This window comes from Pelodiscus sinensis, chromosome 3 (assembly GCF_049634645.1).
Source record: "Pelodiscus sinensis isolate JC-2024 chromosome 3, ASM4963464v1, whole genome shotgun sequence".
Lineage (NCBI taxonomy): Eukaryota > Metazoa > Chordata > Testudines > Trionychidae > Pelodiscus > Pelodiscus sinensis.
In genome coordinates, this window is record NC_134713.1 from 77,553,775 (window position 1) to 77,576,577 (window position 22,803).

At 42.2% G+C, this 22,803-nt stretch overlaps 1 protein-coding gene across 7 annotated transcripts in view; it reads left to right on the forward strand.

Moving 5' to 3' along the window:
* ARMC2 (armadillo repeat containing 2) overlaps positions 1-22,803 on the forward strand; it is a 110,468-nt gene that overhangs the window by 39,174 nt on the left and 48,491 nt on the right. For all 7 annotated transcript variants that reach the window (XM_025184720.2, XM_075923085.1, XM_075923086.1 and 4 more), the window contains 5 exons: positions 598-674; positions 4,381-4,473; positions 11,026-11,201; positions 13,997-14,099; positions 19,963-20,183. In XM_025184720.2, the coding sequence (XP_025040505.2) occupies positions 598-674; positions 4,381-4,473; positions 11,026-11,201; positions 13,997-14,099; positions 19,963-20,183 (670 nt within the window). The remainder of the gene's footprint in view (positions 1-597; positions 675-4,380; positions 4,474-11,025; positions 11,202-13,996; positions 14,100-19,962; positions 20,184-22,803) is intronic.

The following is a 22,803-nucleotide window of genomic DNA, read 5'->3' on the forward strand; positions in this document are numbered from 1 at the left end:
TCAACAATAGTGGGGACATGCTATTTCAAAATTATTATTTCAAAATAATTTCCTACTGTAGACAAGCCCATAGACTTGGAAACTAAAATTTTTCACGAGGGATTGTTGATCAAATGAGTTGTTCCCCCTTGTTTTTGAAGAATACTGTTATATTCAATTTCTTTTAGCAAATACATTATTTTGATAAGCACAAATCATTCTCATATTTACTGTATTAAAGCTCTGTAAAGAGCTGAATTTATACATTTAAAATTAAATATGAACTCAAATTTAGTTTAACAGAATAAAAACTAGATCTGTGTACAGTCTGTTCTTTTAGCTTTCATTTTTATATTTACAAATGGAAACATCAGTTTTTCAATTCCAGAATAGTGACCTCTTGTGGTGTAAATATGTTGTTGGGTTTTGTAGAGTTTCCCTTTATAAATGTTATGGAAAGGCTTTATATTTAAATATAATTGATTTGTATGACTGGGAAAAATAATAATTGAACTGGATTTATTAATTATAGTATACAGTGTTCTGTATATTGCATTTGGAGAAGGAAACATATTGGTTCCTGTCCTTTATTTTTTGTCATGTGCCTTTTTCTTTTAGTGACCAAAATAAAATTGGTGACAAGCCTTCGTCAAATCTAAGCCTCACTGACTGGAATAAATCAGGAAACAAAGCAGGTATCATATTTTTAAATCTCTTCTCAATTCATTTTTCTGTTTGTTTTTTTTGCTTACACCATTTGCATTAATGGATGTGAAGTTCACACAAACGGAAATGATTCAATTTCTGTGTTTCTTTCTCTTCATTTCTTTATGCTTCACTGGACAGTGATTTTTGTAAAATGTGATATATGTAGAAGAATATTTGACCTTTTGAGCCGTTAAACATGATTTCCTGATATTTCCATACTTAGAAGTTCTAACTTTCTTATTTTCTTATGTTTGGTCTTGAGAATTTGGACTGCCAAATGTAAAGGATATGAATATCTAGGGCAGAATGAGGCTATACAAGTTTACACCAGCTGAGGTTACAGAGTGTATGAATTTGGTTATTTGCGTATCAGATATTCAGTAAATAATGTTTCTTTTACAGTATTTATGATATAAATGCTTGGTAAACTTGTAGCAGCTGGTTTGCTGTTTTTAAAGCTGTTGTTCTTTAAGTATGGCTTGATCCTGGTCTGGAAGATGCTGAGGTGCTCTTCACTCTCCAGTTTCCAGTGACTTTTGTCGAAGTTGTGGGTGCTCAAGGTTTTACAGTTGTTTGTTCATGTTTTATATAATATATATATACAGCGTGTGTGTGTGTGTCAGAAATCTGTATAGGGAAAAGGCATATGAACTAATAGAACTCTTTATTTTCAATTGTAGTGAGTAAGAACCCTGTTAATAAAATAAAATGCTGAATCTTTGTTAGGTCACACATATTTGGCCTTCCTTCAGCTATCACCAGAATAAATTATGGGAGACTGGTATAAACTCAGATGTACATAGCTCAGGAGGGAAATGTAAAACAAAAATCTTTCACTGAAATGTAGATATTTTCAAAATATGATTTCAGCAGTACTCTTATAACTGTAACATTTTAGAGAGGAAATAGTGTATTTTAGCTTTAGTGCCCTTGTGGTCAGAGGGTATTCTTTAAATAGGCTAAAAAGATTTAATCAGGTAGTATGTAGCTTTCTAAAGCTAGTGTTGCTAAGGCTCTTGTACCTACATGCTAAAAACATCAACCAATAAAGAGACTAATTCATGTAATTTTTTGTGACCAGAATGCAAAGCTGTGGTTAAGACCTATTAGCCACTGAGACGGCAAACTTTTTACTGAACTTTTTGCTTGAATTTTAGTATCCTAATATTGTTGAATCATAAATTGCACTTCATTAAAGAACTGTAACTGAAACTATTAATTTTCACCAACACTTTTAAGAAAATGTCTAAATACTGAGAAATACAAAGCTTTGTTGTTGCCTTTTTTTATAACCATGTTTTGCGCTGTGAATTTTTGTTGTTTCAGTTAATAATGTATATTAAAGACTGCTTGTGATTTTTCCCCAGGAGGTTCAAGTAGTCTGGAAACTGTATGAAACCACCTGGTTTTAATTATATGACTTTTGGGTTCTGGATTGCATGGTTTTTCTGGTGTACGTGAGATTTAAGAAAATGAAGCTGAAGAGCATTTTAGGTTTACAGCACATTTTGGTTGTTAGTGTGAACTTTTACCCTCACACTGCAAATCCTATTAATTATGACTAGTCAGGTGCAGAAAGTTACTGCATTCTTGCTTGCAAGATCAAACTTTTTACATGAATTTAGGGATGGGGTGTAAGAATCACTTCTTTTTATGCTGAAACAAAAAACAGGACTATGTAGCACTTTTAAAGACTAACAAGATGGTTTATTAGGTGATGAGCTTTCGTGGGCCAGACCCACTTCCTCAGATCAAATAGTGGAAGAAAATTGTCACAACTATATATACCACTATTTTCTTCCACTATTTGATCTGAGGAAGTGGGTCTGGCTCCACGAAAGCTCATCACCTAATAAACCATCTTGTTAGTCTTTAAAGTGCTATATAGTCCTGTTTTTTGTTTCAGTTCCACCAGACTAACACGGCTACGTTTCTATCACTATTCTTTTTATGTGTTAGCTAACATTTGTAAATGATTGCCACTTAACTATCATCAGTATTGCCTTCTAATAGAAGCAATCACAAAACACAGCAAATACTGGCTACTTTCTTGGGTCAAAAAGAGTAACTCTACTAAACTAACTCTTGAGCATTCTGATCCGCTGGCTATAATTAACACTGTATAGATCATGTGAGAGTATATTATTCATAGTCCAGGTTACTCTGCTAGTTTGGGTGGAGAATGGGATTTCTGAATTCAAGGAAAAATCCTATCATTCCTACTTTAAACTTACCATATATCCCTATAATCAAAGAAGACATCTGACCACTATTGCAATAATTCTATATTTAGCTATTTGCCACAATTCTGAAAACTTAGTTAATGAATTCATAGATCTTAAGGCCAGGAGAAAACATCATACGCTAGTCTGACTTGCATAACAGGCCATAGACTTTCACCAGTGGGTTTTTTTTTTCGAGGTTTGATCTTTAGCTTCTGATTGAACAAGAGCATACCATTTAGACAGGCATCCATTCTGATTTCTGTTTGAAGGATTTAATTTTGATAAAAGTTTAATAAAAATTGGAGGATGTCAGGGGGTTCGCCCCGACGGGGGGCGCGTCCCTCTTCTCGGGTCCCGGGTTTCGGTCCCAGCCCCTCTCTCAGGGCACATATGGTACTAGAGTCCCAGTACAAAAGTCCAGGCCCCTCTCTCAGGGCATATAGTACTAGAGGCCTAGCTCCAGGGAAAAGCCTCTCCTTGTCAGGGTGATTTCCCCGGGTGTGGAAAGAGGTGGTAGGGGGACCCCTCTCCACCGGGTCCCAGCCCAGGGCCCTATAAGCAGGGACTCTTGCCGCTGCCTGCTCGGTAGGGACTTCAGCCGATACACACCAAGCTATGTTAGTGATCTCTTGCCCTGGGCTGCTTCCTACCACCCTGGCGTCCCTCCCAGCCGTCTGCCTTGGCAGCGGTCCTTACCATGGCCGGGGCTGGAGGTAAAGGGGGTCCGGTCCCTCAGAGGGGTTGGCTGCTGTCGGTACTCCCGGGGGTAGATGCGGACCCCCACTCTGGCGTCAGCTGCTGCAGGAAGACCGGGGCTGCAGCCTGGGTCCTTCTAGCGTCCGCCTGCCTCCTCTCCTGCTGGGTTCCCTCCTCCTTTATATGCTGGTTCTGCTGGGAGCATGCCCCTCAGGGCTGGAAGGGCGGGGCTCTTTCAGCCAGCTGGGCCTGCGCTACTCCCAGCCCTTCAGTGCGGGGCCTGTTCGCCCCGTCACAGAGGGCAAATCAGAAGTTATGAAGTTGCCATGTTTTCAGTTAACCTGGTGCAGAATATACAGGCGACCCCTGCACTTACGACTTAATAGGTTCCTGGAGAACCGTTGTAAGTCGAGCTGTCGTAAATTGACATTCTTATTTCCCATAGGCAAAATGTTATAAATGGGGATTCTGTTCCTGGACTGTTTTACCTCCTGGGAGGAGTTGTCCTCAGAGTGCTGGGCCCAGAGCTATTATGGATGGAGGCGGCTCCACGTGTCCCAGAGCCAGCGGTGTGAGCTGCGTCCAGAGCCGGCCGGGGCTGCGGGCAACTGGCTGGCCCCATGTCTGAATGTGCAGATGGGTTTGAGAAGCCACTCTGGGCCGGAGCAGTATGGTTGTAAATGTGGTCGGAAGTCGGCCTGTACTTGTAAGTTTATTTGTGCTGCAGTTAAAACTTCCACATAATATAATTATTTTTAAATCTACTTTGAAGGTTCAGAGGATGACTCAAGAGTAAATGAAACAGAAGAAGAAGAAAACTACTGGAATGTGAAGATTTTACCAATTGTGTATGAATTAGAGAATGGTAAGTAACATTTTTTGATATTTCAGTAATAGTGAACACATAGTTTAAAGAGCAAATTGAGTATGATGAGGAAGGCTTAATTTTGAGTGTCTTCACTTTTCCCACATGGAAGTAATCCATTTAACGTTGCTTTTATAAAAATAGTTAATTTCCTTCTGTAGTGACATTTTAAAATACAATTATTTTAGTAGGAATATATATGAAGAGAGGAGTGAGTGGAGGGAGGTTATATTTCACAGGCAGGTTAGAAGTTTCAGTGTAAAGTTAAAGACCCTATTTTATGCTGTAGTTAAACCTGGGCAATCTTCTGTGTAAAATGTTGCAAAATCAAAATACTGTTTTACATAAACTTTGTGTGTGTGTAAATAATTGCGTACGAGCAAGGCAGTGGTGAAAGTAGCTCAAAAGGCTTACTCATTTTACAATAAGTAAAGGGTACTCTCTTCCTGTACCAGGAACTGCTGAAAGCCCCTAAAAGTGAGTGCTGGGGAGAGGGCTCTGTGCCTGAACTATGGCTCTGCCTACCCTTTGCTCTTCTTCCTCTAAGATTCTGTCCCCACATCACTCCTCTGCAAGGCCCTGCTCCCCATTGTTCCTTCTCTTCAAACCTTTGCCCTTGCACCACCCCTTTCCTAAAGGCTCTGTTCCTGTGCTGCCTCTTCTCCCCCTCCCCAAGACACCTCCCCTCCACTCACTCCTCTCTGTCTCTTCTCCTGCAGCTCACCCTTATAGCCAGTAAAAATGGGGAAACCATTGCCCTTGCTGCTCTTCCTACATTCCGATGCCCCTGGCCTGTATGTCATACTTTCAACAGCTGATTTAAGGAAGAGCGCTAATCAGAAATCTTAAAACTGCTACATATTCTGTCTTAGTTTAAATTAAGGTATCCTAATAGAAGCCAGCTAGTTAGGGGGTTTAAAAAGTGGGATGATGTTGAAAAAGGGAGATTTTTCCAGAGCATAGAGATGGATCTTACACTTGCGTATATTCGATTAAAAACTTATTTTTAATTTTTTAAATGGTTTTTTTTTTCCCTTAAAAAAAATCAGTCTTTGGTCCTTTCCCACTAATTGATTGATGAATACAGTACTGTGAAGCACTGAGTAACAGTTGTGGGGTTTCTTTAATGTTCTTTTTGTCTAAAGCTAGAATGACAGTCATTCCCTCCTTTAGCTGCATTCCTATGCTTCCTTTTTTTGGGCCTTCAGTGCACAGTTACAATATTTATTACTAAGCCATTTCTGAATTTCCGTAATTTAAATGAGTGGATCTATTAGTAATAAGATATTTACTTAGAGTTTCTTGTAGATAATCCTATACAGCAGAACCTCAGAGTTACGAATACCAGAGTTACCAACTGACCAGTCAAATACATATTTCATTTGGGATTGGAGGTATGCATTCAGGCAACAGAGACAGGGACCCCTCCCCCAAAAGTGGTAGTGTTTAAACATAAACTAAAAGCAGTATTTTTTCCTTTTTCAAAGCTGTAAAGTTATGTTGTAAACTTTTGAAAGATCAGCCATAATATTTTGTTTAGACTTATGATAAACCACCATATTTGAGGTGTTGGTAACTGGGGTTCTACTGTACTTCATTTTCTTTTGCTAATTGCATGTGAATTTACTTAAGTCATATAATTGGTTCTGCATATTCATCTACTATATATTTGAGAGAGTTTGTTTTTTCTTTGAGTGAGTCTGTCTGTCCCATCTGTTTGTTCAAGAACTCCTAAATGGTAAGAGGTAGGACCACCAAATTTTAGTATGCATCTTCCTCTTATCATAAATTAAAGCAAGATAAAGGTTTGATTGTGTCAGAAAAATGGGATGTGCCTGGAATGCTATTGTTTTCCATAAAACTAAAAGGGGGCAGGGGCTAGCAAGGACAGTTATACTGTGATGACCACAGCAGGACAGCAAGGGACTAGAGATGGGGATTGGGACAGTTATAACCACACTGGGCCAACAGGGACCAGGGGTGGAGATAAGTTTTCTGCTCTGCCTGACCAGTGTGGCCCTCGCTATGGCCAGCCATAGGGAGCTGCTACATGGCTGTCACGGCCCCTGCTGCAGTGGACCCTGGAGAGCCATTGCCAGTCAGTGCAGCCTCTGCTGGCTTCAGCTCCTCCATATCCCTATGCCCTTGTACTGAGTTGCCCTTCCACTCCTCGAATCTGACTTCAGGACTCCTCCCCCCAATAACCTCCTGTCCTGAGCATCTCCTCACTCCTCAACCTTGCATCCCCCACACACTGCATCCCCCACACACTCCTGCATCCCCCCCACACCCCAAACCCCTACCCTGAAGGATCTGAACAAATGGCAGGTAAATCTTCTAGTATTAATAAAGCCTTTTTCCTCTTTTAAAGTGCATGGACAAAACTGACAATCTGAGCTTAAAATTCTAATTTTGATTATTATTCAAGCTCTTACGATTGTCAGACTCCCTTCAAATAATTGTTACAAATCAAAAAAGTACTTCTCTGTTCACTAAGAGTGAATTGAGCCATTTTGAAAAGCTCAGTGTCAGTGGTGATCCAGGGGTACTGGCAGCTTCTGTGGGCCCCTGGGCAAGGTGGGGGTGGCTGGCTCTTCACTCCCAGAAGTGGTTCAGCCAGGGGCAGCTAGCCCTCACTGCCACCTGGAGCGTGGCGTCTCCTCCCCCCCGCCCCATCAGTGGGCCTGGATGATACACAACTGGACCACGCCAGGAGAAGCAACACAATGTATTTTGTTTCCCTCAGTAGGGATGTTAAAGACTAGTTGACTATCCAATATGCAAATGCTTATCGGATAGTCAGTCGACTAGTTGATTCCCCCCTCTTGCTGCCTCTATCACACAGAGGCACCAAAGGGTGCAGGGGGGAGAGGGTACTTCAAAGCAGCAGCGCTGTACAGCTGAGCCGCCGTGCATGGAGCCTGGGATCAGCTAGTGACTCCCCAGCTGATCCCAGCTTCCAGCACGGCATTTCCGTGGAATCTGGGATCAGCTGGGGAGTCCTCAGCTGATCCTGGGTTCTGGGGAAATGCCGCGTGGAACCCGCAGTCAGCTGAGGATTCTCCAGCTGATCCCGGGTTCCACTGAAGTGCCACATGGAACCCAGGATCACCTGGGGAGTCCCTGGCTGACCCCAGCTTCACGTGGCATTTCAAATTGGCAGTGCAGCATGGAGCCCGGAGCCAGCGGGAAGTCCTGCTGACCCCGGGCTCCATGCTGCACTGCCGATTTGAAATGCACAAGAGCCCCTGTTGGGGACTTTTGTACATTTCAAAGCTGGCACGCTGTGTGCAGCCTGGAATCAGCGGGATTTCCTGCTGGCCCTGAGCTGCATGTGGAGTTCCGATTTCCTCCTTCAAAATGTACCCAGTGTGCTCGACTAGTAAATTAACGGTTACATAACATCCTTATCCCTCAGTTCTCCAACTTTATAGATGGAGTGCAGCTGTTCATGAGTTTTAATGTACTTCTCTCAGTCCCTCCTCCTCCATTTACGGGTATAGAGATGGGGCTAGAATCATGACCCTGCTTTTTCTTGTGCCATCAGGGGCATAGTTCTAGTCATTGTGCTTCATCGATCCTTTTAGGGAGTGCACAGGATGGAAGGTAGCTCTTTGAACTCTCCCTCTTCCCATTTCAAGACAGACCTGTGTGAAGGCCAGGCACAATTTAGCCTGATATGCCAGTCTTCCTATCTACAGAAACATATGTATATTAGAAATATACAAGGTAACTCATGGGGCAGTGTGGAAATGAGTGTTCCCTCTGGTGATTTTATGCTGTTTCCAATTTGGGTAAATCAACCGGAATGTACTGCTGATTTTTTCCTAAAATTTAAAATTACATATAATGCATAAAATATAAAGATTGATGCTGCATGTCTTGAAATCATTAGAAATATCACACAATAACATTATTTTGGGTTTCTTGTTTAGTGTTTAATGAATAACATTTTATTTTTTTTCTTTTAAAAAGGGAATTCCTGGAGAAAAACTGTAAATGACTGGAGTTAGGATTGAAGTATGCATCAGTTATAGAATCTTAAAAAAAATCCAAACGTATTAAGGAATGGAAAAGCACAGTTAACCTCACCTCTCAAGTTACAGGTGCCTTATTAATGCAGTAGTGACCAGTCTATGGTGAGACCATGAGGGGGAGAAAATCTAATGTGCTTTTAAAAATTAATTAAAGTGAATCTTGATCTACAAATACTGTTATACCCACATCGTGATTTGCATGGGTACTTCATGACATCACTGAAAGGTGGATTTAATTATTGTTTGGGTACATCAGCTATGCATTTCCATGCCTTAATGTGGCTGGGCTTTTTAAAAAAGAAACCTATGGAATTTCTGGGTTTATCATATTTGTTTTGAGGATACTTCATATAATAAATGTATAAATATAACAAATTACTGATGTATACTTTCAATTTTAACTGGTTTAATGATGTTTTTGTCTGGGAATTCATATCTGAGCGTTCGTGTACTCGTCTCTCTTCCCCACCCAAATGCTACAAGGAGTATGTAATATGTAATGTATTTTGTCAGTAGATGTATGATGGTATATAGCTTAGAAAAAATATTTAGATTTTGACATTTTCACTGCATGTATATAATGGCCTTTTTTTTGCCATGTACAAGTCAATATATTAGCTATAAATCTTTGCGATGAAAAAAGTATTGGAGTTCTCCACTTATGTGAAATGAATTGGTAGGTTCCATTCAGTTGTGAATGAACAGCTATCCATATCATAGATACCACTATCACAATTAGCAGTAATTGTCCCAAGAGAGAAAACATAGATGCAATCTTTGAATGATATAGACAAAACCCATCACATCATTTGGGCTGTGTCCAGACTCAGGGTTTTTTTCGAAAAAAGTAGCCTTTTTTTCGAAAAAACTTCACCTGCGTCTAGACTGCAGCCGCGTTCTTTCGAAATTAAATCGAAAGAATGCGGCTTTTCTTTCGATGGTGGTAAACCTAATTCCACGAGGAAGAACGCCTTCTTTCGAAAGTGCTCTTTCGAAAGAAGGCGTTCTTGAAAGCAAACAGGCTTTTTAGAAAGAGAGCATCCAGACTCACTGGGTGCTTTCTTTCGAAAAAGCGGCTTGCTTTTTCGAAATTCCGCGTGCAGTCTAGACGCTCTCTTTCGAAAGAGGCTCTTTCGAAAGTATCTTTCGAAAGAGGCTTGCCGTCTAGACATAGCCCTAGAGGAATAATCCTTCTAGTTCAGGATTGAAACTTGATGAGGTAGTGAGGAGATACCTTCACTGCTGCTGCCAGAGTTGTACTACCTGTTTTGTGGATAAATAAAGCACTTAGTTCTCCATTGCTGTCAATCTAGAGCATCTCATGAATGCTAAATTAAAATACAGAAATGAAGGTCTTAGTTTTATATGGTTTGATTGTATTTTTAAAAGTTCTTTAGCAGCTGACTCACAAAGAATACTTTTATCCTTAAAAACATTGAAAAACATCTACCCAGCCAGCTCATTTTCATAAGGCAATTTGGTAAGCCTCAGAAGTTACTATGCATTTGCTTCTAATTTAATACTGATTTTTGTTTGTTTGAGCCAACTACTTTAACCACTTGGGTATTACTCTGCCTCTACTGAGGAATGAAACCTGTGCAAATGCATATGAGTAATGGCAGTACTGTATTTCAAGTAAGCTTATGATACATCCATTTAGTATATAAAGTGTAAGTCTTTAGAGAAAAAATCCAGTATTTAAACAAAAAATTAACTTTTAGAAGATAAGACAGAACTTATTTTTTCCTAATGTAGATTATATTGAGTGATTGGGTTGTGATGGGGATGGTGATTTTTCTGGTAGTTTCATGCAGATTTTATTTTTGTTGTGTTGGTTCTAAATAATGTCAGAAGCACTCAGAGTAGCAGATGGGATGCCTGTTTAAATATCCATTTGCATTCATCTTGAACCTCTATGTTGTGTTTATAAGCTCTGAAAGCTTATAGATAAATCCATTCTTGAACCACGTAGAGCAGTAAGCATATGATTGCCTGTGGGTTGGATTTATGGACAGAATAAATTGCTTCGTCTTTCAGGTCCTTCCAGCTTCACCATAGGTTAAGTGTTCCTAGCTGATATATTTTGCCAATCTAATTGTTAACAAGTTCAAAAATGTTTTATTTGAGATTTATCCTCAAATATTTTGATTTGTCTTGATGGCTCAGTAAATCGCGTGGCTTAAAAGGAGTTATTGTTTTATAAAGAGTAACATAACATTATCTGTCTCTCCACTTGGCTCATCAGAGAAAGTGGGTTTTATCCACGAAAGTTCATGATTCTGTGTGTGTGTGTGTGTGTATATATATCTATATGTATATATAAAATATTAGTTTCTAAGGTGCTATCAGACTGCTCGTTGTTTATAACATTATCTGATGTATGAAAAATGTTTGTGAACCCTTGTATACTACAAAATGGATTAGATTATTTTGTGTGGTATTTTGGAGTTCTGTATCTGAGTGAAAGGATGAACTTGATGATTAATTTTATTTTCCTTTTCATTTCCACAAATAGAAGACAACATAGAAAACCTCTGCCTTGCTTGCACCAGTCTCCATGAAGCCTTAGAAGAAGGAAATATGTTTGGAAAGAAATTTAAAGGAAGAAGTGTGCTACTGAAGACGCTATATAAACTAGTTGACATTGGTTCAGAACCTCTTGGCCTGAAACTGGCAAAAATTATTCTGGCTGTAAGTCGTCGTCAAACTATTTGGTGATATGAAAGAATGCAGTGATTCATGTGTACTGGATGTGCCATTGAAAACTTGTCTGATTTTGCTTTCCATACTTGAATTTAGCTTGGGTATAACAGCAGTGAGGTCACAGAAGCACAGGCTTCAATATGGGCTAGCTACCAGAGTAATTATTCAGGGTTTCATTTGGGACTGTACAGCCTTTGCTGCCTTAATGTCACTGCTCCAAGGCCTGAACTACCTAGCTTGTCTGTATGAGCTGGACACTCACCCTGTGAGTGCAAGATAGAGAGATCCATAGTATTTTGATCTAGGGATGTTAAATATTGGTTAATTGAATAGTCGATTAACCTCATGATTTCTTATCGGTTAAGTCGACTATTCTATAGTTCCTGGGGATGGGACTGGCAGCCAGTATGCTCTGACCCCACTCCCGGGGAGCCCCTGCTACCCTGCGCTTCTGGCTCTCTCTCAGAAGCAGCAGCATGATGTACAAGGTGGGAGCTGGCCCGTGAGGGGGAGCCAGTTTAAAAACCAGCTCCCATCACGTACCGGCTGCCTGCTATCCTACACTGCTGTCTCTGATACAGAGGCAACAGCATGGAGTGGCAGCAGCCCCTGTCCAGGGTAGGGCTTTAAGCTCCCGGACCTGGCGTGAGCTGGAACTGAGCCAGGCTGCCTGCCCACCTGGCTCCGAATATGCTTTACATGCAGAGCCACAGCAGAGGTAGGTCCTGGACTTGGCATAAGCCAGGACTGAGTCAGGCTGCTGTCCAGCCTGTTAAACAATTTACTGGTGGAGAGGGGGAAATGCATGTAGTCTGTAGCATTAACCGATAAGCTTTTGCTTATCGGTTATTTGACTATACTATTGCATTCCTATTTTGATCTGCTAAGAATGAGAAGACTAATCAGTGGAAACTAAGTTCAGTTTTATAATATCTTGTACTTAATAAAGCAATTTTATCTGAGGATATCAAAACACTATCCTGACTTTCTGTTTATGAATTAGAATTACCATAGCACCTAAAGGCAGGCCCCAAGTGAGATAGGGACCCCATTGTGCAAAACCCAGTATATGTAATTCATAAGAGATGGGCTTTGCCCTTGAGAGCTTGCAATCTAACCAGATGAAACAGAGGGTGAATAGAAATATTATAATGTCCATAATATTGATAGAGAGATTGGGACTTGTCCAGGTCACACAGGAAATCTGATATAACTAGGTGCTGATCCTTAGAATCCCAAGTTAGTGTCATAAGCACAAGATCATCCTTCAACTAAATGTCTTGTGCTCTAATCACGCTGCTTTTTCTGGGGTGGGGGGGAGGAGGTTCATTTTGGTTTTGTTCACCTAGGATTCTGAACTTCTAATGAAAATTAGTAATTCTTGCAGCTTTACACCAAAGCTGAGCGCTTAAGTCTAAACTTAATAGAAAATGAAATAAATGTTGAATTATTAGCAAAACTCAAACTAGAGAACACAGTCACTATTATGGTAAGATACTTGTGCTTCAATATAGTTTCAGAAGTGACTTTGAAATTCTTCACTTTCTTGTCACTGGTAATGTCAGGAGTCCTTTGATGATCCAAGCATATGAGAGCATGTCACTGCTTATAAGAGTATTACATTCCTTTTGTGTAATCTCTGCAAAGACAGGGAAACTTGAGCAGAATTGTTGTGGTATTCTTGATTGAAAGGCAGCATTGAGATGTTAAGTTTTACCATTAAAATTCATAGAAAGGTTTCAGAAAACAGTAAGCATCGTTACCTTTGCTTTTGCAACAAATAGCTAATTAGAAAGGGCAAGTACTTGGTACCAGTTTATTTTTAGTAAATGCACAAAAATTAACTTTATTTTACCTTGCATCATAACTTTCCCTGAAAAAAGTTTCACATCTTATAATTAACATAATTCAAAACACATGTTGCATAACAAAAATAGTTTGAACATGTTACTAAAATTAAGGAGAGTTTAGTAAATTTCCCCATCCTATCCTTTAATTCAGTGTTGTAGTAACTGGGAACTTCAGTAACATGTCATTGTAACCCCCACACATAGATGTGGTGTACTCTCCTATCTAGTGGCACTTAGACTACTTTCAGAGAGAGAATGAGTTCACTCTATGGCCTTAGCTGAGAGCCAGCTGGCTTTTAGTTCAAGCGGTAGAGGCTTGTGCACTAAGCTCCAGAGGTCCTAAGTTTGGGTTCTGCCTGTCAGAGTTACAGGATATTTTCTTTATCTGCTAAATTTAGTTCCTAAGTTCTGCAGCTGTCCTGGGGCTCTGTAGCCACCTCCAGCTTAGGGATGTTAAATGGCATTTAATCAACTAATCAACTAGTTGATGGAATTTCCGTTGACTAGTCAATTATGTGATAAGTTGGGGAAACTGCGGAGCCACAGTGGGGTTAGCTCCTGGCCCCGGGAGCTAACCCTGCTGCTGCTCTGCCTTTTAAATGTATTAAGAGCTACTAGGCTCTTAATACATTTAAAAAGCAGAAGCACGGTGGGAGAGACCAAGTGCAAGCTGGGACAGCTGATTCCCAGCTCGTGCCTGGTTCCCCTTGCTGCACTTTTAAGTGTAATAAGAGCCTGCCAGCTCTTAATATATTTAAAAGGTTGAAGAGCAGCGAGGAGAAGCACAAATGCAGTGGGGCGGGGGGGGAGGAGCAGGAACTGGGCACAAGCTTTCTTGGATCGTGCCTGGGTCCCCGCTCCCTCTGCATTTTATCCTTTTAAATGTATTAAGAGCCTGGCATGTGACTTTTGTTTCTCACTTTCTCTCTGCAGCTCAAAGTAAGTGGAAAGAACCTGCTCAATGTCTGCAAGCTGGTATTTAAAATTAGTAGAAACGAGAAAAATGATTCACTCATTCAAACTGATGGTCTATTGGGTATGTGTTCCTTTTTCATATATACTAAAATAAATATTGAAATACAGTAATAGAATTGCTTGTTCTTCAAATGGGCTGGAAAATGACAGCTGACATTCGCTGTGACTTTATTCCCTACTCTAAAAATGTGAGCAGTATGAACATGGACAAGTGTGGGAGTGATGTGTAATGCTGTTTTTAATTGGTTGTTTTCAATAAAACTTTATCGTATAGCTTATTAACTTAGGCCCTGGAAATACTTCACACACATGCTTAACTCAAAGCATAAGTACAGTAAACTTCTGATAATCCGGCATCTTTAGGACCCAGGGGGTGCTGGATTATCAGATATGCCGGACTATCGGAAGAGGGGGCTATGAGGGGTCTGGAGTGGGGTGGGAGGGGATGCCACCCCAGACCCCTCATAGCCCCCCCTTCCCATAGTCCTGCTTTGCCCCAGGCATCCCTGATTCAGCCGCTGCTGGTCAGTTTCAGCAGCAGCTGAAACGGGGATGCCTGCAGCAGAGCAGCTGGGGTGCTGCCGGGTTGGTCCTGTAGTGCTGAGGGGCGGCGCTACGGGACCAACCCGGCAGCACCCCGCTGCTCTTGGGGATGCCTGGGACAGAGCAGCTGGGGTACTGCCCGGTCGGTCCTGTAGCGCCGTCCCTCGGGGCTGCAGGACCAACCTGGCAGCACCCCAACTGCTCTTGGGGACGCCTGGAAATGAGCGGCTGGGGTGCTGCCGGGTTGGTCCCGCAGTGCCGAAGAGCAACGCTGCGGGACCAACCTGGCAGCACCCCATCTGCTCTGCCCCAGGCATCCCCAAGTCAGCCACTGCTGAAACAGGTCAGCGGCTGACTTCAGGAAGCCCAGGACAGAGCAGCTCTGCCCCAGGCTTCCTGGAATCAGCTGTTGATCTGTTTCAGCAGCGGCTGAATCAGGGATGCCTGGGGCAGAGCAGCTGGGGTCCTGCCGGGTTGGTCCCGTAGCGCCGCCCCTCGGTGCTGCGGGACCAACCTGGCAGCACTCCAGCTGCTCATCCCCAGGCGTCCCCAAGAGCAGTTGGGGTGCTGCCGGGTTGGTCCTGCAGCCCCGAGGGGCAGCGCTACAGGACTAACCCGGCAGCACCCCAGCTGCTCTGCTCCCGGCTTCCCCGATTCAGCTGGTGGTCAGTTCCAGCAGCGGCTGAATGGAGGAAGCCTGTCCAGCTGCCCCAGCACTTCTGAGTTCCTGATGGTGCCGGACCATCAGGAGTGCCAGAGCATTGGATGCTGGACTAATGGAGTTTTACTGTAGTTGCATTGAAATAAAGGGACTGTTGACCTCCTTAAAATTAAGCATTTGTGTTTGCAGGCTTGGCCAGATCATCCCTTCCAGTTGTAAGACCTATGGGAAAAGGGTATGGGGAAGGAAAACTGTGCAAGTACTCAGTAGAGATCAGATGCTAGGTTTCCCAAGTTCAGGGAAACTGTACCTGTATTCCCCTCTTTGGTCCAGCAAAAGCAATCATTCTAGGCTTCCTACACCCCAGCCAGTGCCTCTCTTGGAGAGAGGTGCATGTCTCCACTCCCTTCTTATTTGGTTATGTACAGGCTGAACGGTTCTCTGACTAGTGTGTCCAGCAAAGGCTGGTTGGGTAAGCAGAACTCCTTCACTTAACCTGTAACTGTTGGCAAAGAACTATCACAGTTTTTTCTCAGCATACACCTCTATTTCAAGCATTGCAGAGTAAACATTAAAACAATAAGCATGCCAGAAAGAGCTCTTTCAGTGATTAGTCCTTCAAATCCTACACAAGATTGTTTTTCCCCCCTATGGGTACAAGTTCATCATGGCTTCACAAGATCCCAAGTCGGAGGGTGCGTCGGTGGGCCAAGGACCTCCCAATGCATTCCTGAGATTGGTCTCCTCCAGACCAGAGGTTCTGCCAGTTTTCAGGATTAGAAAGAAGTCTCAGTCATTTTTAACTGTGGCTATTTAACCATAAATCCTTTACTTGTCTGGAAAATCCAGTTTGAATCAGAATGTTGATGACAGCTCTATGGAGATGTTACAATGTGAGTTTGCCTAGCTCTCTTGCCTCTTCCCCTCCATCATACACCTATTAGTTCCTGGAGGGCTGTGGTCCGCATTCCTCATGGAAATACATAGTCCTTCAACAGTACTTAAGCATTTACATTTTTAATACAATAAACTCATAAAAATACAGGCAGTCCCCGGGTTACATACAAGATAGGGACTGTAGGTTTGTTGTTAAGTTGAATTTGTATGTAAGTCGGAACTGGTACATATTGTAGGGGAAACTCTAGCCAAACATTTCTCCAGAGCTCAGTTTTATTCTCCCACACCTCACTTCCCTCAGTCCTTTATTCTCAAGCTGAGGTGTCTACTGAGAAAAGCCGCTCCACGTCTCCCTGATCTGCTGGGGGGGGCGCTAGCTTCGTGTCTCCCTGGTTTGCTGGGGGGAAGCAGCTAGTGCGGGGTTGCCTCATCCCGTTTGTAAGTAGGGATCTGATGTAAGTCGGATCCATGTAACCCGGGGACTGCCTGTACTTTGAACTAAAAGCAGTAAGGGTTAACATAATTCAGTAAGGTTTGTTCTCGTTACTATCGTATTTGTCACATTACACACTGACATTCCAGAGAGATCAGAACTGTTTAAGAATTTGGGTAGACAGACAAAGCATATCCGTGATAAGCATAATTATTTAGCTCTTGGCCCCATCTTCCCATGGCTTTCTTCGTTACTTTGTTAAAAATGTGGATTTGGTGTGGCTTTTTTTGTTTTTTGATGAAGAGTTTGACTGGACTGATCTGTGGCTAGAGGAAAGGCTGATATAAAAATGCTATGGGAGGTTTTTTTTCTATAGTGTCAGTGTATTTATTTTGACTTGGAGAGATGGAAGAAATAATGCTAGATTAAAATAATGTTTTGAGCATATTTGCTTCTCCTATTCTCTCTGAATCAGCAGCTAGCTAGCAAATTTAAGCTCTGGCCTGCGCTGACATCACTGATCATGCTAGTGTATGGGCAATAAAAAGTCATTGATTTTTAAGTGCCTCTGTTTTTGGGAGACCATCTTAGAGGCCTGATTTTTCAGAACATGCTGGGCATATACTGTCTGAGAATCGGTCCCTTTAAAGATGTCTCAAGTGGAGTATTCAAGAACTGAGGCACAAACAATAATTGCTTTTGCAAATCTTGACCAAAGTTTTTAATGATGACCACTAAGAATGTTAGTGTGTAGTGGTTTACACAATTAACCAATAAGCCTGGGCTCATCAGTTAATCTAATGGTTACACGTTCTTCCCCCCCCCCCCCCCCTGTTTCTGTATCAGAGGGTATGTCTCCACTACAAAGTTAATTTGAACTAACAGCCGTTAGTTCGAATTAACTTTAATAGTGGCTATACATACAAAACCGCTAGTTCGAATTTAAATTGAACTAGCGGAGCGCTTAATTCGAACTAGATAAACCTCATTCTACGAGGAGTAACGCCTAGTTTAAATTAAGTAGTTTGAATTAAGGGCTGTGTAGCCACTTAATTCGAACTAGTGGGAGGCTAGCCCTTCCCAGCTTGCCCTGGTGGCCACTCTGGGCCAAACCAGGGAAACTTTTCTGCCCCCTTCCCGGCCTCGGAGCCCTTAAAGGGGCATGGTCTGGCTACGGTGCTCATGCCAGTTGCAAGCCTGCCAGCTCCCAGCCAGCAGACCCTGCACCTGGCACGGCACGAGTCAGCCACCCGCTGCCACCCATCCATCCACCTCTTCCCAGGAGACTGCCTGGGGCCGCAAGAGGCGGGCGCCCACCTGATCTAGTGCGGAGATCGTGGACCTCATCGAGGTTTGGGGGGAGGCTTCCAGCATCCACGACCTCCGCACTAGGCACAGGAATGTGGATGTCTAGGGCAGGATAGCTGCCAGCCAGGCCACCAAAGGCCATATGCGAACCCAGGAGCAGGTTTGCATGAAAATCAAGTTGGTCCAGGGAGATCCCCCAACCCTGAGCTTAGAATATAAGAATAGCCAAACTGGGTCAGACCAAAGGTCCATCTAGCCCAGTAGCCTGTCTGCCAACAGGGGCCAGCACCAGGTACCCTGGAGAGGATGGACCTAAGACAATAACCAAGTGATTTGTCTCGTGCCATCCACCTCCAGCCTTCCACAAACAGAGGCCAGGGACACCGTTCCCACTCCCTGGCTAATAGCACTCCATGGACCCAACCTCCATGAATTTATCTAACTTCTCTTTAAACTCTGTTATAGTTCTAGCCTTCATAGCCTCCTGTGGCAAGGAGTTCCACAGGTTGACTATGAACTGTGAGAAGAAGAACTTTCGCTTATTAGTTTTAAACCTGCTGTCCATTCATTTCATTTGGTGTCCTCTAGTCCTTTATTATGGGAACTACTGAAGAACTTTTCTTCATTCACCCTCTCCACACCACTCATGATTTTATAGACCTCTATCATATCCCTCCTCAGTCTTCTCTTTTCTAAGCTGAAAAGTCCCAGTCTCTTTAGCCTTTCTTCATATGGGACCTGTTCCAAACCGCTAATCATTGTAGTTGCCCTTTTCTGAACCCTTTCCAAGGCCAAAATATCTTTTTTGAGGTGAGGAGACCACATCTGTACACAGTACTGAAGATATGTTGTACCATAGTTCCCCTCCTCCTTCTTCCCCTGGCTTCCCCCTTCCAGTTCCCTCCTCCCAGATTTCCACCTCCCCTCTCCCACCCTCTCTCATCCCCTCTCCCACCACGTTTTCCCAGTCTCCCCAGAGGTTAATTCCTTCCCCCCAGTTTTGTTAAATAAAGAGAGTTTCTATTTTTGAACACGTGTCATTTATTTTTTACATCAGGAAGGGGGGCTAGGGAAGGGTAAGTAGAAGGAGGTGAGGGAGGAATGGGGCACGAGCCCCTGATGGGGAGGACTGGGGTGGCTCTGCGGGCTCCTCGGGGTGGAAGCTCTCCTGCAGGGCCTCCTGGATCCTGACAGCCCCATGATTGACCCCCCCCCCCCGGATGGCAGCCTGCGGCAAGTGCAGCCGGGCTGATGGCTAAGTGCTGTGATATGCCGAGTGCGGGCACTCAGGGCAGTCCAAGACAGGACTGCTTTGTTGTCCCTCATCGAGGTAGACAGGCAAGTGGGGAACCCTGAGAACTGTCTGTCCCGGGTGGCGGTCGGGTCCCTTTAAACACAGCCCTCGGCTAGCCTGAGGCAGCAGCTCCACACTCTTAAGTCCTAACCTGATGCCCTGCCGGCACTGGTTCCGGCCAGCCTTAATTTCGGTTCAGGGTCCACTCAATGTGGACATGCTATTTCGAATTAGCAAAACGCTAATTTGAATTAGTTTTTAGTCTAGATGCACTAATTCAAATTAGCTTAGTTAGAATTAACTAATTCGAATTAAGTTAGTTCGAATTAGTGCTGTAGTGTAGACATACCCAGAGGTGGCAAAGGGAGCAGGGATGAGCTGTTTCCTGTGGGGATCAGGCTCTTGCAGAAACAGCAGTGCTGGGGTGGTAGAGGCAGGCAGAAGCAAGTACCAGTGGGAAGCTGGGTTTCAAGCTGGTTCCTGGCGCATACCTGCTCTCCCCTGCCCCCCGTGTGTAAACGTGTAACCACTAAAAATCAGAGGTTACACATTTACACAAATACATGTTTATTAACATCTCTAATGACCACTGTTTCTACAAAGCTTGTATTGTGTTGTTATATTCAGTAATTACACCCATTTTCTGTCCGACCCATTGATGAGAAAAGTATGATAAAGACTGTAACCCACCCACCCAGGTTTTCTTTTGCAGCTTGCCTTTTAGAAGAATGAAGTAGTTCAAATATACATGTCAGTCTTTTTATTCTTTCTAAACATATTCTTTTTAGATTCTTTGTTGGAGATCCTGAGAATTGAAGATCTACATACAAATCATGAGGCTTTTCTGTATTGCACGGGAGCAATAAAATTCATTTCTGGAAATGCTGTACTCCTTAATGAACTTGCTAACAAAGGAGGTGTTGAAATAATGTTTCAGTTAATGAAGCGGATTAATAATATTAAAGAAAATGACACATGTTTCTCCAACTTGGGCCACCTATTAGTCCAGGTCAGCATCTATTTTTATTTTAAAAATAAAAATACAACTCCAATTACCATATTAAAAAAGAAATTTAAAGCAGCTAAGTTGTGCCTATTTACATAAGAGAAAATTGTCCCTAAGTATATGTAGACTTTATTGAAATATGGCCAAAATGTAGGTAATGTGGAGTATTTTTGTTTTGTGTAAATTTTTTAAAGATTTAAAAAAAAAAAACCTTTTTATAATTGTTTCTTGGATGCTCACAGCCTGCTGGATTTAATACCAAAATTAGAGGAAGACAACGGTCTCTGCCTCATCTTGCTTACAACCAGAATAGACAGTCAATACAAATCAGCCCCATAATGGGCCAGGAGAGTAGAAGAAGCTATTATCACAAAACAGGGCATTAAAAAACAAAAAAGAGGAGAATATAGTACTTCATGTTTGATTGGCAGGTTAATGTTTGTATACTCCAAAGAAGCAATGTGTTTCAAGGAGACAAAAGACCTTTATAATATCTAGTCAATCAATTGACAAATGGTGTGTTGCAAAGGCAGAAATTTGTCATGCTCCAATGGCTAGTAAAAACAGGCCTTTGCTGTAGTGAGATAGGAGTATTCCAACCTCAGTCTAGTAGATAGAGCAGATAAAATACATAATCATAGCTTAATCTGTATTTTGCATAATTACTTCCCTCTTTTTCATCATTGTTGTTGAGGAGTTATCCCATGTTTTGGCTGCTTATATCTTTTTTCTTGGAAATAACATTTTGTTTATGAAAAGCTAAACTGTATTAGATGTGGAAACACATTGATTAAGCTAAACTTCGTCAACTTGTCAGTGTACCTATTAAGTGAAATTATACACTTATGAACAATGTATTATATTAAGTGTAGACTATTTTTTGTACATAATTAAACAGTTGCTTTCCCATTGCTGCAATTGTATGACAAGACTGATGACATAGTCAAAAATATGTATGGTATGATCAGTAATATGTAACAGTGGAAGCTGTTTATTTCAGTGGGACTACACACATGGATGGATAGAGCAGTGGCTTTTAAACTATGGGTAAGGACACCAAATTGGATCACGGCTCCATTTTAATGAAGTCACCAGGGCTGACCTCGACATGTGAGGACCTAGGGCCAGAATCCAAGCCCTACTGCCCAAGACTGAAGCAGGCTTCAGTCCTGGGTGGTGGGGCTCAGGTTGTAGACCCCGCTCCTGTAGTAATTTTTGTTGTCAGAAAGAGGTCATGGGGTAATGAAGTTTGAGAAACCCTGGTATAGGTATACGGAGTAATGCACATAGTTCATATGTGAACATTGAACAGCTTGGCAATTTTAATTTAAAAAATCAGTGTAATTACTAGAGATGTTAAAATGCATGTATTCAGGCAAACGTGTAACTGCTGAAAATTACCGTGGTTACGCATTTACATGCAGCCACCTACACCCCTGCCCCACATGCTGCTGCCTCTGTATCACAGGAGAGCAGGAAGGGGTTTAAAAAGCCTATAAAAGCCAGCTTCTTGCAAGCACTGGTACAGAGGTAGCAGCATGGGCAGGAGAGGGGGGGCAAAGTGGCTCCCTGGAAGTACCAGCTCCCACCTGCTCCTTCTCCTCCCCCCATGCTGCTGATACAGAGGCAGCAGTGCAGGGCAGGGAGGCCCTCTGTGTAACCATGAAGGTGAGCCTAGGCTCATCAGTTAACTGTTTATACCATCACATACCTAGCAACTACTAAATGTAATCCTGAATTAAATAGAGCAATAGCTTATCTTCATAAGGACTCTCAAGAAAATTAATCAGTTAACTAAAGGTGTGAATTTAAAATGAATTAAAGTGCATGAAACCACAGTATGGACAGCCCTGTCTGTTCTATGGGCTCTGTAATAGCAGTATAGCTGTGCAACTCTGAGTCATAGTGTAGACAGAGACTGTAGGGAGAAAAGGGCTTTTTCCCTTGCTGTAGGAACTCCATCTCCTTAAGTCACAGCAGCTAGGTCATTGGAAACCTTTCAACCTGCATCTACACAGAAGTTAGATGATCATAGCTATGGTGCTCAGGTTAGCTCAAAATTCAAGAGTCCTTAAATCAGTTAACAAAATTAAGGCTACTTTAAAGCAGAATGAGTGTGTGTACACAGTGTTTCAGTGTTTAAGAAATCCTCTTTAAAGTCACACCTTCAGTTAATTCTGATTAACTTTCATGAGAAGTTTGAATATATTGTTTGAAGTTTATAGACAAGTCTGAATATATTGACATAAACCAGAAGTTATTCTTGTGAAAGCTTCAAACTTTTTCTTGGGACAGAGAATTACCGGGTAAATGGTTTTGGACATAACGATTGTCCAAACTATTTTTGGATTGATTGTTTGGGGTCATTTTGGTGATCTCATATTTATGTATTTTTCTGAAAAATATAAATACTATCAAGTGTTCCTTTAAGAGAGGTTGCATAAACTCAGTGCATGTATGTAATTGTTCTTTAATGTTGCTTCTTTTTTCTTTTTAGATGGTACAGTATTATTGTAGCCATTTAGGTCACAGGATATTCGAGACACAGGGTGGGAGGTAATATCTTTTCACCAACAGAAGTTGGTTCAATAAAAAGCCAAGGTTTTGAGCTACACAGAGCTCT